At 39.6% G+C, this 15366-nt stretch overlaps 1 protein-coding gene across 1 annotated transcript in view; it reads right to left on the bottom strand.

Moving 5' to 3' along the window:
• Window positions 1-319: 319 nt before the first annotated feature.
• LOC119649639 overlaps window positions 320-15366 on the bottom strand; it is a 35001-nt gene continuing 19954 nt past the window's right edge. Inside the window, exons 2-3 of the mRNA XM_038051891.1 lie at window positions 8498-9714; window positions 320-2474 (exon numbers count right to left, since the gene is read on the bottom strand). Coding sequence (XP_037907819.1) covers window positions 396-2474; window positions 8498-9700 — 3282 coding nt within the window. The 5' untranslated portion in view covers window positions 9701-9714 and the 3' untranslated portion in view covers window positions 320-395. The remainder of the gene's footprint in view (window positions 2475-8497; window positions 9715-15366) is intronic.

Here is a 15366-nt window from a genome sequence, read left to right as displayed (position 1 = left end):
TCGTTAACTTTATTGATGCGTCTTCTGGCCTTATGTTATGTCAAAGAATACGGCGAGCAGTACTTTATACCTTCCAATTTTTGGTTTCCTTCGGAATCTTCATCTTTCTTCCTTAACCTGGTAAGTATGGTCCATAGCGGAGAGTGTCCAACTCCCAACTCTTCTAGTTTTTGTCACGGTCATTTTAGCGGAATATGATCGAGCGTTGTCATGCAAGAGGATGACTTTCACCTCTTAAAAAAACCAAAATAGGAATAGAATAGGAATGGAGACAAGAAGGCAGAAACTCATTATAGTGGAAAATTAAGAAAAGTAAATCGACGTTTATTAAATTTATTGCAAGTAGCATTGTATCATATCGTACAAAGTGTTTAGATATAGTTTGCTCGTATATCTTAAAAACTACCTAAAATTCGTCCAAAAATATTTCTGTTTTCAATTTCCTCATCTGGAATTAGCTCTTCAAAAATCTCATCTGATTCTAGTCTAGGTGGCAGCTTGCTTTCCGAGATCAAAACAAAGTTGGATATCTGCTTTTCAGTAAATGCGGCAGAACAAGGAGGTATAGAAACTCCGGCAATTCGATCAACTTCCTGTACCAACATCTCGTAGTTTCTTCTTGTCTCGTAAATGGCTTCGAAGAAAGCATTCGTCTCAAATTTCAAGCCTGAGTATGGTTTCTCACTGATTTCAGCTTCATCTCCGTTGTACTGAGCTGCAAACATTAACTCCTGTGCCATTCCAGCGATCGCCCGTGCTTTTTCGACCAAGTTAGTAATTTTACTGAAATCTGACTTTTGTCTAAACAAGGCGATTATATACAGGAACCAGATAGCTTCGGCATCATCAAACGTAAGTTCTATAATATTATTGAAGAAGCACTTGATGTAATACAAGAGCAATGTATATTCGTCCTTACATTCAATATCTGAAGCACTTCGAACTATTTTCAGTTCAATTCGCGCTAGTTCTGCGGCGAGAGCTTCGATACTGCCAAAATCGGTAATTTTCGATACTTTTTCAAGACGGCAAATGAAACTTTCAAAATTACTTTGAATTGGATTAGTCTTAGCATTTTCTGTAAACCATAGCTTATAATCTAGAACGGCTGCAGGGAAATTTTTGTTTTTGTTATATTTTGGACGACACAACGGGAGTTTACTAAAACCATCGTTCCCATTCTGTCCATCACTCGCATATCCTCTATGTACATCAACTATATTCTCAAAAATTAACTTCTTTCTTAGATTAAGATCAAGAAGTGGTTCATTTTTCTCAACGATCGCCTCGAGAGATTTGCCGTGATTTCCACCTACACCGGCTTTACCTCCTTTTCCATCTTCGCCACAATCGCCACATTTTTCTACTACAAGCGGCAATCCATCATCTTTGAATCCAAGAAATGATACATCGCCAGGGAACCCTCCGATACCGCCGCATCCACCATCACCGCCATTCCCACCTTCCTGTCCGTCTTCTCCGGGAAAGGTGTAGGCGTTGCGTTCAAAATTCCGCAAACAAAAAAAACCAAGTTCAGTTCCATTTTTTCGTGTACCTTTAAAGAGGCCTTTTTTCATTTGCGAAAAACTCTCCCAGAACCATTTATCTTGATCTCCAGGCGTCTCAGCATCTCTACCGCTAAGCCCAGGTCGTCCATTCCCTCCATCCTGGCCTACTCCTCCTTTCCCTCCAGACGCGCTTACTACCAAATTTTTTCCGTTACACATTTTATCCCCAATTCCGAAAAAGTTGCCACCGCACTCGCCTGGCTGTCCCGGGTTCCCGTTTTTTCCGTTGCTTCCTGAGTCATCACCATCTTCCACAGGATATCGGTGAGGGTATCCCTCAGCTCCGTCCAAAATTAATTGACGATGATCACCAACAACTTCCCACTCAGGCGCTGCTATGAATATCTGAAGTCGTTTCCCAACAGCGTCCAAATCACAATCGATAAAAACTTTGTTCCCTGCAAATATCTCCACATCCGTAACACCCTCGTTGCCAAGTATTGGCACTGAGCTTAGTAAAACAATATTTCCTACTGACTTCAAGAATTCTCCGCTGGCATAGGTTGTGCTCTCAACGAAAGCATACTTGCACAACCGATGGAAACGCTTTAGCTTGATGACGCTAATTTCAAAATCCAATTGGACACCAAGTCCTCCTTCATAAACTGCATTAAATTCCTCAGTGAAATCCTCAGCGGATATTGGTGTGTTGCCCTGTATCCACTTTTCCAACGCATCCATAAAATTTAGTGCCGGAGAAGAACTCTTCCTTTGTTGAACATCATAGCTTGTAAGTTGTTTATAGAACTTTGGAAATGCTTGATACCAAATGTTCGAAGATCGTACAGCATTACTTGCCTTTTCGAATATCGTTTGCAGTTTCGAAGTTGCTATTTGGTAGTTTTGGTTCGAAACAGTTTCGAGCAGTTCCAACAATTCGATGTAACCGTTCAGCTCAGCGATATGCTGGAAATAAGTCAAAAGAGAGAAATTTTAGTTGGATCTATCAAGCGGATCAGAATTATAATAATTAAACATAGAAAACGACCAACAAACCTAAGTCTGCTTTACATCGCACTTCTAATAATCGCAGAATATGGTAATGGAATAAACCCGCTAGTGAAAGTCGAAAATTATAAAGCATAAGCTCTCCGAATCTTTTCTTGCACGGTCATATCTATATAAACGCCAAATAAAAATACGGGAGTAGACGATACAACTCAAAATCTCAACTTTGGTCATACAAGGCATAATCATGCCGCATGCAGGCCCACAAATTTCCTTAAAACCCAAAACAATGTGTAATTCACACCTACGGAAAATCATTTAGCCTCTTAACTTTGATAACAAAAGTACTAATAAAGGGTATTTGAACTACGCCCTGAAGAATTAGCATGTCTCTTCGATGATCATAGCATGCTAATCACAACTGTAATATATAAGCAATTCATTAGAATATAAGGACTATGATAACGGTACGCATTGAGTGAAACGTTGAGCTAGAAACCGAGGAAACTGTATGAAGGTGGGTCCACAACTAACCAATTCGGGCGAAAATGATAGCTGCGTTAGACGGGGTTCCAGCGACCTAACCGTGGTCAAACTGGAGTAGGAAGGAGCGAAGAATATGTATACCTCGGTTCATACGGTTCACGAGCGATCAGCGCCACCAGAAGCACTGCAACACGTAACGTTCATCATAGCAACGAGCAAGGATAACCTTTTGATAAGATCTGACGACAATGCGAAACATACGCTTTAGGGATGCACACAAATTAACGAAAGAGGTGAATCTTTATTTGACTCTATTATTAATATCAACTCATCGGTGTGCAACAGGGAATATATCCCAACCTTTCATGTCCTCAGTTCGAAGAATGATGAAGTTTGGAAAGACGATCTCAATATTACTCTAATAACCAACAGGGTGGAAAACTGGACTTATGGACTTGTGGAGACACAGCTTAATTAACATGGATTCGTCCGGGCTCGACACGGGAACGATACAATTCACCACGAAGTGAAACTCACCCGCCTGAGTGGCTCGCCTATCTGTAAGTAGCGTGGTGAGAGTCGCGAGGCTGGCAGAGCAACGAGGAAGCAAAAAGTCAGTGAGAAGTGATGCAGAAAATAAAACAAGTCGAGAAACCGGAAGCTTGACAGGTTTATTTTCTGCATCACTTCTCACTGACTTCAGGCATAAAAGGTTTTGTGTTTCCCTATGTGAGGAGCATAACGCAGTTCCCCATTGACTGATAGCATCGACTCGAGGTATTTAAATCGCTCAGTTCTGGTAATGACAGTAATCTGCCCAATTTCTAAAATTTGGTAATAAACCATTAGTAAGTTTATTTGAACAGATATCGGAATGGGACATATTTTGAGGTTTACATTTCATCTGAGCGCAGCACCCTGACTTTTTTCGCATTTTTAGGTTGGATAGTTTCCGAAAATGAGTCCTGTCTCACTTTAGGTGCGTACATTTTGACTCCTGACTCGCGCACTTTCCAATTCACGACTAAACTAATATCAGTTGCGGAAAGTACTAATTGAGACCTTTCATTTGATACCCTACGCGACTATATCCGGTGAAATTTTTTTTAAAATCCCCCCTTTACATGTATGGTCCACCTTTAAACTCCACCTAAATTTGTGCCACTCGCTGTACACGTGGGATTTCATAGTTCCCATCTGTCGACCAAATTTCGGTCGGATCGGTTTAGCTATTTTTGAGAAAAGTGCGTGTGACAGACAGACAGTGGCTCAATTTTACACAAAACCTTAAAAAGCTCAGTCAAATGATTTCATTTACCGGACAACAGAGCTAAAAATTATTTCTGAACCCCACAGGTTCATTATAACCATAGGCAGTTTGTAGTTGGTATTCTGTAAGCATAGTTGCATGCCTAGTGTACCTTGGTTGGTCGTTCAAAGTGAACCTTTCGGAAAGAACATCGAGATTCAACAGTGAAACACACACGGAATAATGTTCTTCTTGATGAAAGTCAGTAAATTTAATAGACCCACACGGATACAGGGTGAGATGGAAGGTTATGAAAATCTAGCGGGTCATAAAAGTCTCTCGAAGCAGAGTGTAATTTTTTTCTGGATAGACTTGCTCATACGCTGGGTTGCAGACTAGGAAGCATATTCAAGGAGCCGCACGAGCGTGGTAGATAAGGATTTGGTGACCCAGATATTGCTAATTAGCCGTGGATAGCACTCTGTCATACTACAGGTTAAAGCGCAACTTGTTATCTATAACTACACCGAGGTCTTTGTATGGTCAACTGTAGTTAGTTGGACATTGTTAAAGTAGTAAAATTAGCTGCAATTGTATTCTTAGATGTAGATTGTTGTGATTGCCCCACTGCTTATGAGATTGGAGAATGAGAATGAGTTTAGATGAAACGGTACAATTTTAAATCATCAGCACAAAATAGATGAGGGTTACCGGATAATACCAGTGATAGGTCAGAAATAAACATATTAAAGAGAAGAGTACCTAAATGACTCCCCTGCGGTACCCCAGAAGATGCGGATACACTTTTAGATATTCAACCTTGATATTTAACGATGTGAGTTCGATTTAGAAGGTAAGACTGCAGCCAATTAGGAAGTGATCCAGATATCCAAAATTTGCACAAATTATTATATAAATCAACATAACTTAAGGGGGTCATCTCGTGTGTCGGGTTGGAGAAATCGATTTTTTTTTGCATGAATTGTATCTATATATAGTGGAGAATATGTGGGCAAAGGGATTTTCCGATATTCCGAGTCATTCAGAAATTACAGTGTTAAACAGGTAAGGAGTTTGCAGCCGCGGCTAGAGTACTCGATGAGAAAGAGCATCGAATCTTTTTTCACCTGTTAGTTTTCTACCTGAGCCTTATAAATTCGAACACAGGTATAAATATAAAAAGATGGAAAATCAATCAATTGTCTAAACTTATTTGCTGTTTGGAATAAAAAGGATAATCCAGTCTAGAGTGAGCACTGAAAGGCTTTCAAGCTATACTCAGTTATATTTTGTTGTAAGTATTGCGCTGTTTGTGTGTTCAGTGATTTTTTTAAATGGATCCTACGAAAGGAGATCTCTTTAACGTTCAACGTTCTGCAAATAATAAAATATACGTAGTAGTAAAAAAGGAATGCGTAGGACATGTCGAGAAAAGAATGGGAACACGGCTTAGAAATGCAAAGAAGAATCACAAAGGCATTGGTGGAAAAGGGGCTGGAAAACTTACTGATAAGGTTATTAACGACCTCACTACATTTTCTGGGCTAGCTATTCGTCGATACGCAAATTCGATAGAAGGAATGAAGCAAGAAATTTGGGCAACTTTCTTCCATAAATGTTCTACAGACGAAAATCCTCAGCATCAAAATTGCCCAGCAGGCGAGCACAGTTGGTGCAAATGGCGCAAAGCTAAAGAAGAACTGGATAGTTTCAACCACGAGATGGCACCTTTGACTGAAGAAGTTCAAACAGTCATCAAACCGGTCTACGAAGATTTGTGACGAGATGATCTCTTGAACAGATGTTTAGGAGCAGAAACCCAGAATAACCATGAGTCGTTAAATGCATTGATCTGGACTTTCGCTCCTAAACACTTTCATTCTGGGGCCAAAGATGTAGAAATAGCCACTTTTCTGGGTGAATTATTTTCAATGAAGGATTCAATGGCATTCTCAAAATCCTTGTGACAATGGGATGCCAAGTTGGTCATATATGTCAGGTTTATGCCGACCGACTAAATGAAGCGCGAATTTAGCGGTCCCAACGACGATCGACTGACCTCTCGAAAAGAGCCAGAATTGAAACCAGAGAGCAACAATCGGCCTTACAAGACTTTTTGAAGAAACAGAGGGTGCTCTCTATGGATCAGGTATAGCAGGATTAATGCTGAGTTAAAATTTTACTGTTGATAATGACATTTAAATTTTCAAATGCGTTTTTCTCGAAACTGCATCTTGAAAATCGGCTGCCACCATAGCTCAAAATCTATCCAAAAAATTCTTTGAAATTTTCACGACTTCTTTAATACATATTTCTACGGTCCGCAAACTAGGATAATTACAATCGGATGGGTTTTTTTTTATTCATAAAAAAAGCCTTAAAAAACACCAAAATTCAAAAAATTAAGTTTAAAAGCCCACCAAAAGTTTACCTTTTAATATTTTCTAATTATCCTAGTTTGCGGACCGTAGAATATTGTCCACATTAAAATGCCGTTTAGTTTTTTTTCTTCAGATGAACACAGCGCCGTCTAGTGTGGTAGCAGAAAAACACCTTTTTTTGGAGATGGGTGCATAAATTGAAACGTATTCCAAAAATTATCGTAGCTAATCAGCTCACATATACTAGAGATATCAATAAACATATGGTGAAAAAATCACGTTTCTATCTTCATCCAGTCCTCCAAAATAATTCTTCAAAAAAAGGCAAAAAAAAACGGCCTTCACACGGAATGACCCCCTTAATTGGTGCAAGCAGGTACGTAAACAACACCAATATATAGGTAATGTTCGCCTAAGGGAACTCTGACAAATTTTTGTTCAAACACCTTATTAGAATTGGTAGAAACAAGCTCACTTGGAAAAAAATTATGAATGGCGATAAGAACACGTCAATGGAATTTTTAGTCAGCTTTACAATAGATGGTACAAGGGGATCAAGAAATTGCAGTGCGAGGGGTTGATTGGCAGACGCGTACGGTATATGTGATGAAAGAAATTGAGATGGTACTTGGACATCTCCACGAACAAAATCCCTGTGCGCGTTCCTAACTCCTTGGCGAACCGATCGGGAAATTTTGAGGTAGAACCTGATTGTGTTTTGCTAATTTCATTTGTCTTAACCTTTTCATCATCTGAATCAGAAATCATTAGAGACTCGCGAGACGTAATTGCCAAAGTACTGTCTGTTTGTGTGGAATAATGTCAGGATGTGGCCTGGGATTTGGGTCATTAGTATGTGAGATACTAGAATAACGTGGTTTTGGTAGCCTAAAATACAGGAATAACATAAATTCGTAATCGCCTTATTTTTATCGGGGAGTTAATTTGTTGATTTTGTTGTTTCTTTTTCGCCATAGACTCAACTTCATGAATATGCTTTCCAGCTGCATGCACTAATACTATTCTGAAGATCGTTACAAAACAGCTATCCGTAATGCGCAGGTACAAAGGTTACCCGGTAGAAAGGCAGAAAGACTTGCAGACGTATTGTAGACATCAAAAATCAAGTCGATTTTTGAAAAATTTGGTTGTTTAACCCAAAAAGGGGAGCCCATTGACCACAAGAGAGGGAGTAAGTTGCTTCCCAAGTGGTCCGATCCGTCATCAAGTGAAAGCAGACTCAAGAATCCCAACATCCTCAACAAAAAAATATTGAAGACATTCTAACTGGTCATATACATGTTCAGAATAGGAATTGTGCAAGATGATATCTAATGAGGAAGTGGAATGGACCGAGTATTTTTGATGTAAATGCCCCACCTAAGGACGCTTCAACCATCAGATCTTTGGTGTTAATGTGCTGCAATTGCAATGGGCAGCATCATATCCACTAACGAAAACACTCCAATACAGAAACGTACCTGGGATATTTCGTTAGATGGTGGAGTCAATTACAATGGACCAATATGGTCTAAGTGGTCTTCAAAAATTTCCCACAACATCCTACCGAGACCGTACTTAAGACCAGGAACGATGGCTAAACTGACCAGACTAGTTGACGTGTGGCTGTATTCGACTCTTTTTGTGATAAGCCCCAGCTTTTCAAACTACTGTGCATAAAGTATTGTACAAATTTCCTATTTTACAGTTCCCATTTGTTTAAAGCGTTATACGATATGCAGCTGATATGATTAACCTGTGTATGATTTGATTATACACTACTAATATTATAGAAAATCATTAAAGAAAACAGGTCGTTCTTTTAACATATTAATACCATTATAGCAATTTGTTTCCAAAAATACCTGTGTGAGTTCCGTCGTTGTCTCATCGCAGCTAAACTCCTTCAGAAGCTCAGTCGAAAAAAGATACTCAACATGACGCAGAACGCATCTAAAAACTTCTCTAGTAATTACTAAAGATGACAATTTTTCAGCAGTCCGTTTCCAAACATTATAATGTTCGCTAAAGTTCTGGTACAGCGTTTCCATATCTTCAGTTTTGTTTTCAAACATTTGGTAGCAATCCACAATTTGCCCCAATATTTTGCTAAGAAGTTCTGTAACTGTATTTGTTATCTCTTTAACTGACTCCGTTATGCAGACCTTGGAGTCGGACGAGATCGAGTATCCAAAATCGTCTTCACTTATCTGAGTGAACTCCAAGACACGCTCGATGATGTCATCTAAGTCGGCTTTAGATTGCCGGATCGTTGAGACCTCGTGAAGAAGCCCTTGTCTATCAGGACAACGGAGTATTCCTATACGTGAGTTGCCTGGACTACTTTGCAACAAAATATTCGTCAGTAGCATGGTGTTTGTATATAGGCTTCGTTTTTCAGCAGGAATGTCTATTTGGGCCAAAATCGTTTCTCGCACACTTTCCAAAAACTGAAAAATGTGCTTTTTCATATTAGCGTCGGACACATATTCCCGGTTTCGGCTTTCAGGTTCTACTATATTTGGGACCTTCGTAACGAACAAAGCGATGCTACTTCGAAACTTCTCAAAATCTTTGACGAATTCGGAGGCATGTTTCACTAGCTCAAGAAAAGCGTTCCTTTGCCCTCCGAGTTTCACTTCCTCATAACTGATGACCAGTACGATTTTGGCCACCAGGCAGTTCTTCAACGACCTTTTGGTGAAAATTGTGCACGCGACGTCCATCGAGCTATTTCGCGTATCTCGAAAACCAGGACAGTCTAAAAGGAAGGTTTCCGTGTCCGAACCTGGGTAAGGAAGATTTTCTGGATAAGTTGTCTGCGAAAGAATAGTTGTGCCAGCGCTTCCAATGCGACCGTTCTCATCTTCAATAACATACTGTCCCATACTCCCTACGCAACGCAAATTCCGATTCCCAGTAAGAAGCTGGGTCAAAGTGCTTTTACCATTGCCTGTGCAGCCCAGTAAGAGGACAACTTTTTTGACCCCTTCATATTTCTCGCTGCTATCTTGTTTTCGGATGAATTCGAGAATTTTTTCGATATCGAGATTTGCTCCTGTCTCCATTTTGGTATCTGAAACTGTAAAGAAAAATTCGTAGTTATCAATTCTGATAAAATAAATTCCAGTTGATGATGAAATTTGGATTGTTTGTTTTCAATTGGGAAAAGAAAGGTTTTGAAATATCAAAAGAATGAGCAATGAAGTGAAAATATTACTTTTGACATCCTTAGGTGCCATGAATTGAAAATGAGTATGTTTCCGATTCTGAAGATATTACAAGAAATTCCAGTGGCGGTTGTAATCGTCATGGTTCAATGATTATAGATGGCATGACAAAACCGGAAGAGGACGATCAGATAGTACTCGTTGAAACACGAAGCCACCCAGAGTTTTCGATGACTATTTGTAGAGTTTCGGTCCCATACGCTGCAGCCGTTTGTACAGATGTCTTAACCGCGAAGACCTATGATCTTGATGCCTCAACTGAAACCAGATTGTGTAAGTTTTCAAAGTTTTCAACTTCGTGAACTTCCAATTTGTGTTAGATTCGTTAGCGATTGCTCCTTCCACTTGCACCGATACTACATTCAAATAGTCACCTATTCCAAAATTCAAGCGTTAGATGGTTTACCAGCTTCCACCTCGTTAGCAATCTTGCCTTGAGTGAGGAGTCAAGGCGATCCGTCATTTGTATCAGAAAACATTGAACGATATCGATTTTCAATTTAAGGTCGCTTCGGTTCCATAAGGGAGCGATGCAATTGTTACTGTTTTTAATAAAAAATGTGTCGCTGTACCTAATGCGGCTTCCCAGAGCCGCCCAAATTGAGAGGTTCTAGGAGAAGCCACTAAGATTCAATTACATATTATTAGTTCTGTAAAAAAAAGAAAATACAATAAAGTGCAGCAATCAAGAAGTAGGGAATGGCTGGCTCAAAGATTTTTCTTCAATATTATTATATCTTATAATTCGACTGCTGAATCTTTGTTATAAGTGCTTACCAAACGAGACTTTAGTGGTAAAAAAGAGATAAATTGTCCAACAATTGGAGCCAACATGGCTGAATCAAACAACTTGAAGTTACCAGTCTCATTGCCTTCGAGGAATAAATCTACCTCTCAATTACATGACAAACAAGCCATCACGGTGATAGGTGATCGGTAAAGTTCAACCCAGGGTTATGAGAAATCATTCAAAATGCATCACCACAAACGTTGTTTAAACAAAGTTCTAGAACTTTCGGAAAATCGAAAACATTTTAGTCTAGATTCAAGATGTTGCCCCAATTGTTTTAAAGAAAACAGACGACTACGGGTTCGTCCGTGGCAGAGGCAACTCATCAGAGGCTAATTCACCTCTATCTTGGGAGCAGAAGAGGTGAGGCAGCTCGGCCCTGGAAAAGGGTATTTCAAAACATTTGCATAGGACGATAACCTATTTTGAATTGTTTAGGGCGATCTGATTTATATACTCAAAGAAATAGGAATTAAATATTTCAGAATTAGCATTGGGAAAATTTGTAACCATTGTCAGATAAAGTAATATTGTAAGAATTAACAAGCTCCAATGTATATGCATAGATTTCACAATGGCCGGAGACGAACAAGTGGGAAAAGCTCTCCTCCTCACTTCGATCCCTCGCATGTTATTATGCACACCGGAACTTAAAAATTCAGTCAACATGGGAATCAAAAGCTTACCGGAAGATCAACAAGCGAACTAAATAAATAGGAATTGAATAAACACAAAAAACATAACCGCTCGACCACGCGCGTGGAGCCGTAAAATTCCGGACTCGAGTGCCACGATCGAAAGGGAAGATTCACGACGAATCGCATCCTCAATCGATACTTCTCCTGCCTCAGATGTATTGCGAGGCGCGGCCTTCTAGGTTTCTTCCATGCCTTGGCATTCCAGGGCATTCTATTGGAGGATGCCCCTAGTCACTGTGAGAGTTGCTGAGTTAGAGAGGAAGTCTTTAAATCAGAAAGAATTTAGCTAGAATTCGTTTATTATTATTCACATAAAAAATAATAAAACAAGGAAAAAAATAAAATTAGGATAAAATCAAATGAAGTGAAATAATTCAAAAATAAAATAAACTAAAACAATGAAGAGTAAAATCATACAATAAAATCATGAAAAGGAAAGGTCCGGCACACCCGACTTATCGATGTCCTAGATTTGTATCGCGTTGATTAAAACTAATAAAGTTTTTAGCAACAGTCATGGAACGGTGCATACTACTACACCACCTCAAAGCTCCCCCCTCCCCAGGGTGGTCTGCTCTCCGATGTGTAAACCTGGTGCTGAAATCATGTATCTCGGGGAAGCGTAAAATGAGTGCATTGAATGTATTCGCTATCCCTTCGCTAGCTTATGCATTGGGAATATTGCTGTGGACGAAAACCGATCTGGAAGACGCCCAACGGTGAATACGGATTACTATGTCCAAATTCCCAATGCATTGCCCAAATTCTGCTGTGGTGAGGATCAACCTGCTTCGTGATATCGGAGGCAAGGAAGTGGTTGACGAGGTGGCACAACATCACCGCCAAGCCGACCGGCTACGTGCTTATTTTTACAGCAAGGAGCAGACGAGTGCCTTACATGCGGCTGTTTGAAAGCCAGACTGGGGGCTGACTTCACTTAACTTGAGGGATCGATCTTTCAATCCCCTGAGTGAGGAAAAGTCAAACCAAGAGCGCATCGATGAATGGAAGTCGAAGGTAATGCACCGTGAATTGCCTCTGGCAACCATTTGTGCTGGAGAGGTCTTCGCTAATATAAAGGGATTTAAGTGTGCCATTCAGAATGGGGTGAATGGTTTATAAAAACTTCATAATAAAAAGCGGGTGGAGAATGGCTAGTGCAGAATGAGCAGTTAAGCGTTTGAGACGTTGGAAGCATTTCTAAACAGTCGTGGTTTACCGGTCTTTTCGATCATGCTCAATGCCATTCTCCTGACATTGAATTGCGAATGGAAACTGATAATATTTAAGTAATGTTTTTGCGATCAAACATGAATAATGTTTCAATATAACGAACACATTCGAAATAGCAAACAAGCCTTTTTTTGTTCGCTATTTTGGGAGACTACTATATATATATTTTATTAATATGTCAGGAGGACGAAGCTTTCTACACCTTACATTACGCAGTATAGCATTTATAGAGGTATCACGTTGCTGAGTATAAGATATTCTCCGCTATCCTGCTAGGCCGTATAGCCCCATACGCCCAGAATATCATCGGCCCATACCAAAGAGCCTTCATTCCAGGTAAATCAGAAACAGATCAGATTTTCTCTATGCGGGAAGCAATGGAAAAACTGCTGGAATATGTTGCACCACCTTTTCGTCGACTTTAAGGCCGCCTATAATAGCATAGCCAGGATAAAACTGTAGACGGCCATGGGAGAATTCATTATCAAGACGAAATTAATAATTCTGATTAGGCTGACCCTGGTCAATGTATGAGGCCAGATAAAAGCAGCAGGATCACTCTCGAGACCATTCAACATCAACAATGGTCGAAGATAAGGGGATGCCCTATCATGCGTCCTCTTTAACCTGGCCCTGGAAAAAGTGATTCGCGATGCAGATGTAAATGCGAGAGGCATCATAGTCTTCAAGTTCAACTACTGACATTGCGAGAAGAACAACCCGAAACGTACAGTCTACCTTCAATTGGTGGCAACATCAGCGCCAAAGAACAAAGAACCAACAACATCAAATTACGCTGGTCAAACGAGAACAATAAAAATAGGAGACTACAACTTTGAGACCGCTGAAAATGTCTCCTACCTAGGATCGAAAATCACAACCGATGACAGCTGTGATGATAAAATCCGCGCACCGTTGTTGGCTGCCAACAGAGCCTATTTCAGCTTACAAAATCTCTTTCGCTCGAAACAACAAGACAATGATCTTGCCAATCCTTATGTATTCCTCGGAGACTAGGATTCTTAACAAGACAAATCGCGAACTCCTGGCCACGTTTGAGAGAAGAACCCTCAACAGAATTTTTGGCTCCCCAAATGAGGATGGACGATTCCGTAGTCTACATAGCGACGAAATCTACGAGCGATATCATGATTGTGGATAAAATTCAGCTCAATAGGTTGCAGTGGGTGGGTCACTTAATCGGTATGGATGATGTGCAGAAAGTCGTGGAGGAGGATTGGCAGACCCTGCCTGACGAAGACAACTTTTAGGGATATCGAATTGGTGAACCTCGGAACAAAACCGGGATGTCTGTAGTTCCTTACTAAGGCAGACCTAGACCGGATACTGGTTGTTGCGCTGTTGATGATGATGATAATTTTATTTTTGATATTGGGTGAAATACAGGAGAGTGAGGACCCAAAATTAGTGCCCCGAAAAATGAACAGGTCTCGTTCTCAGACTCTGCCCAACCGAAAAAGCCTCAAAATACATGTCATGTCGATGTCTGCACAAATTAAGTTTATAATGCATTTTACCATAATTCAGAAATTTACACAAAAATTCCCCTTAAATTTACGCTTTTCCTAGTTGAAAATTTGGCACCAATATAATAATATAATAAAAATGTGGATAGTTTGAAGGCAATCCCAGGCCAATATTAACAAACTTATACACAGGTGGGCATAATTATTTCAAAATACGATATTTTCAACAAAATTTAACTTCGCAACTGATTTTTTCACATTGGTATATTATATATATATTATATATTAGTATGAATACAATAAGATCGCTGGTTGGGCGCTCTTAGCGGGTTTTTTAAGTGACAAGAGTATTTCAACATCGGTCATAATTACTTCAACAAACGTTTTTTGGCACACATCATGTAAAAGATAAAAAGGAAACGCAATGGAAATGCATTCAACAAGATTTTAGTCAAAATTTAAATTAATGAATATATAATTTATTCCCCCTTTTGCAGCAATTACTAGTCGTTTAAATAGGGATGCTCCTATTTGTTTAAAAAAATGACAAAGTGGGGAGGGGGGTATCCCCATACATGCAAAAGGAGGGTGCAATTTTTTTTACCAAATATAGTCAAATGAAAGGTCTCGATTAGTGCTTTCCGAAACCGGTCTTCGTTTCGACATTTGTTGGAAAGGTGGTGAATGCGAAGAGTCGAAAATGATAATCTCTTGAATGGACCCATTCTCAGGAACTACCCAACCGAAAAATCTGAGAAATCAAATAAATAGGCTGCCACCATATGGCGCCTAGGCTGGAAAACACCCTATGCCGATATCCTTTCAAATTATTATATTTCCGGTTTACTTCATGCACAAAAGTATACATATATACATATGCGGTACGTATATTGAATACCGCTGGTTTAATGTAGTAATATTAATATTAAACTTAAAATTTTTCTTTATTGTGGTATTGACGAATTAATATGGGGTAATGGCGCCATACAGGTTGTAGAATGCACGAAATTCACAACAAATGCAAAGTTTCACCCTCTATAACTTTGATAACAATAGTTGGATTTTCTTCCAACTTAACCAAATTGTGCTTTATGTCGTCCTTTATACAAATTTAACTTAGGGGGATTTCCGGCTGAATTTCCAAAATATGCTAATGTACTATTATTAACTTTATTCATCAGATACCGGAACGAGACGTATTTTGAGGTCTAGAATTCGGCTGGATAGGTTCTGAGAACGAGACCTGTTACACTTTTTGAGGGTCACATATTGAGCCCTCACTCCTCTACGTTTCAC

Source organism: Hermetia illucens, chromosome 2, assembly GCF_905115235.1.
Source record: "Hermetia illucens chromosome 2, iHerIll2.2.curated.20191125, whole genome shotgun sequence".
Taxonomy (NCBI): Eukaryota; Metazoa; Arthropoda; class Insecta; order Diptera; family Stratiomyidae; genus Hermetia; species Hermetia illucens.
This window is presented reverse-complemented; position numbering and strand designations above follow the sequence as displayed.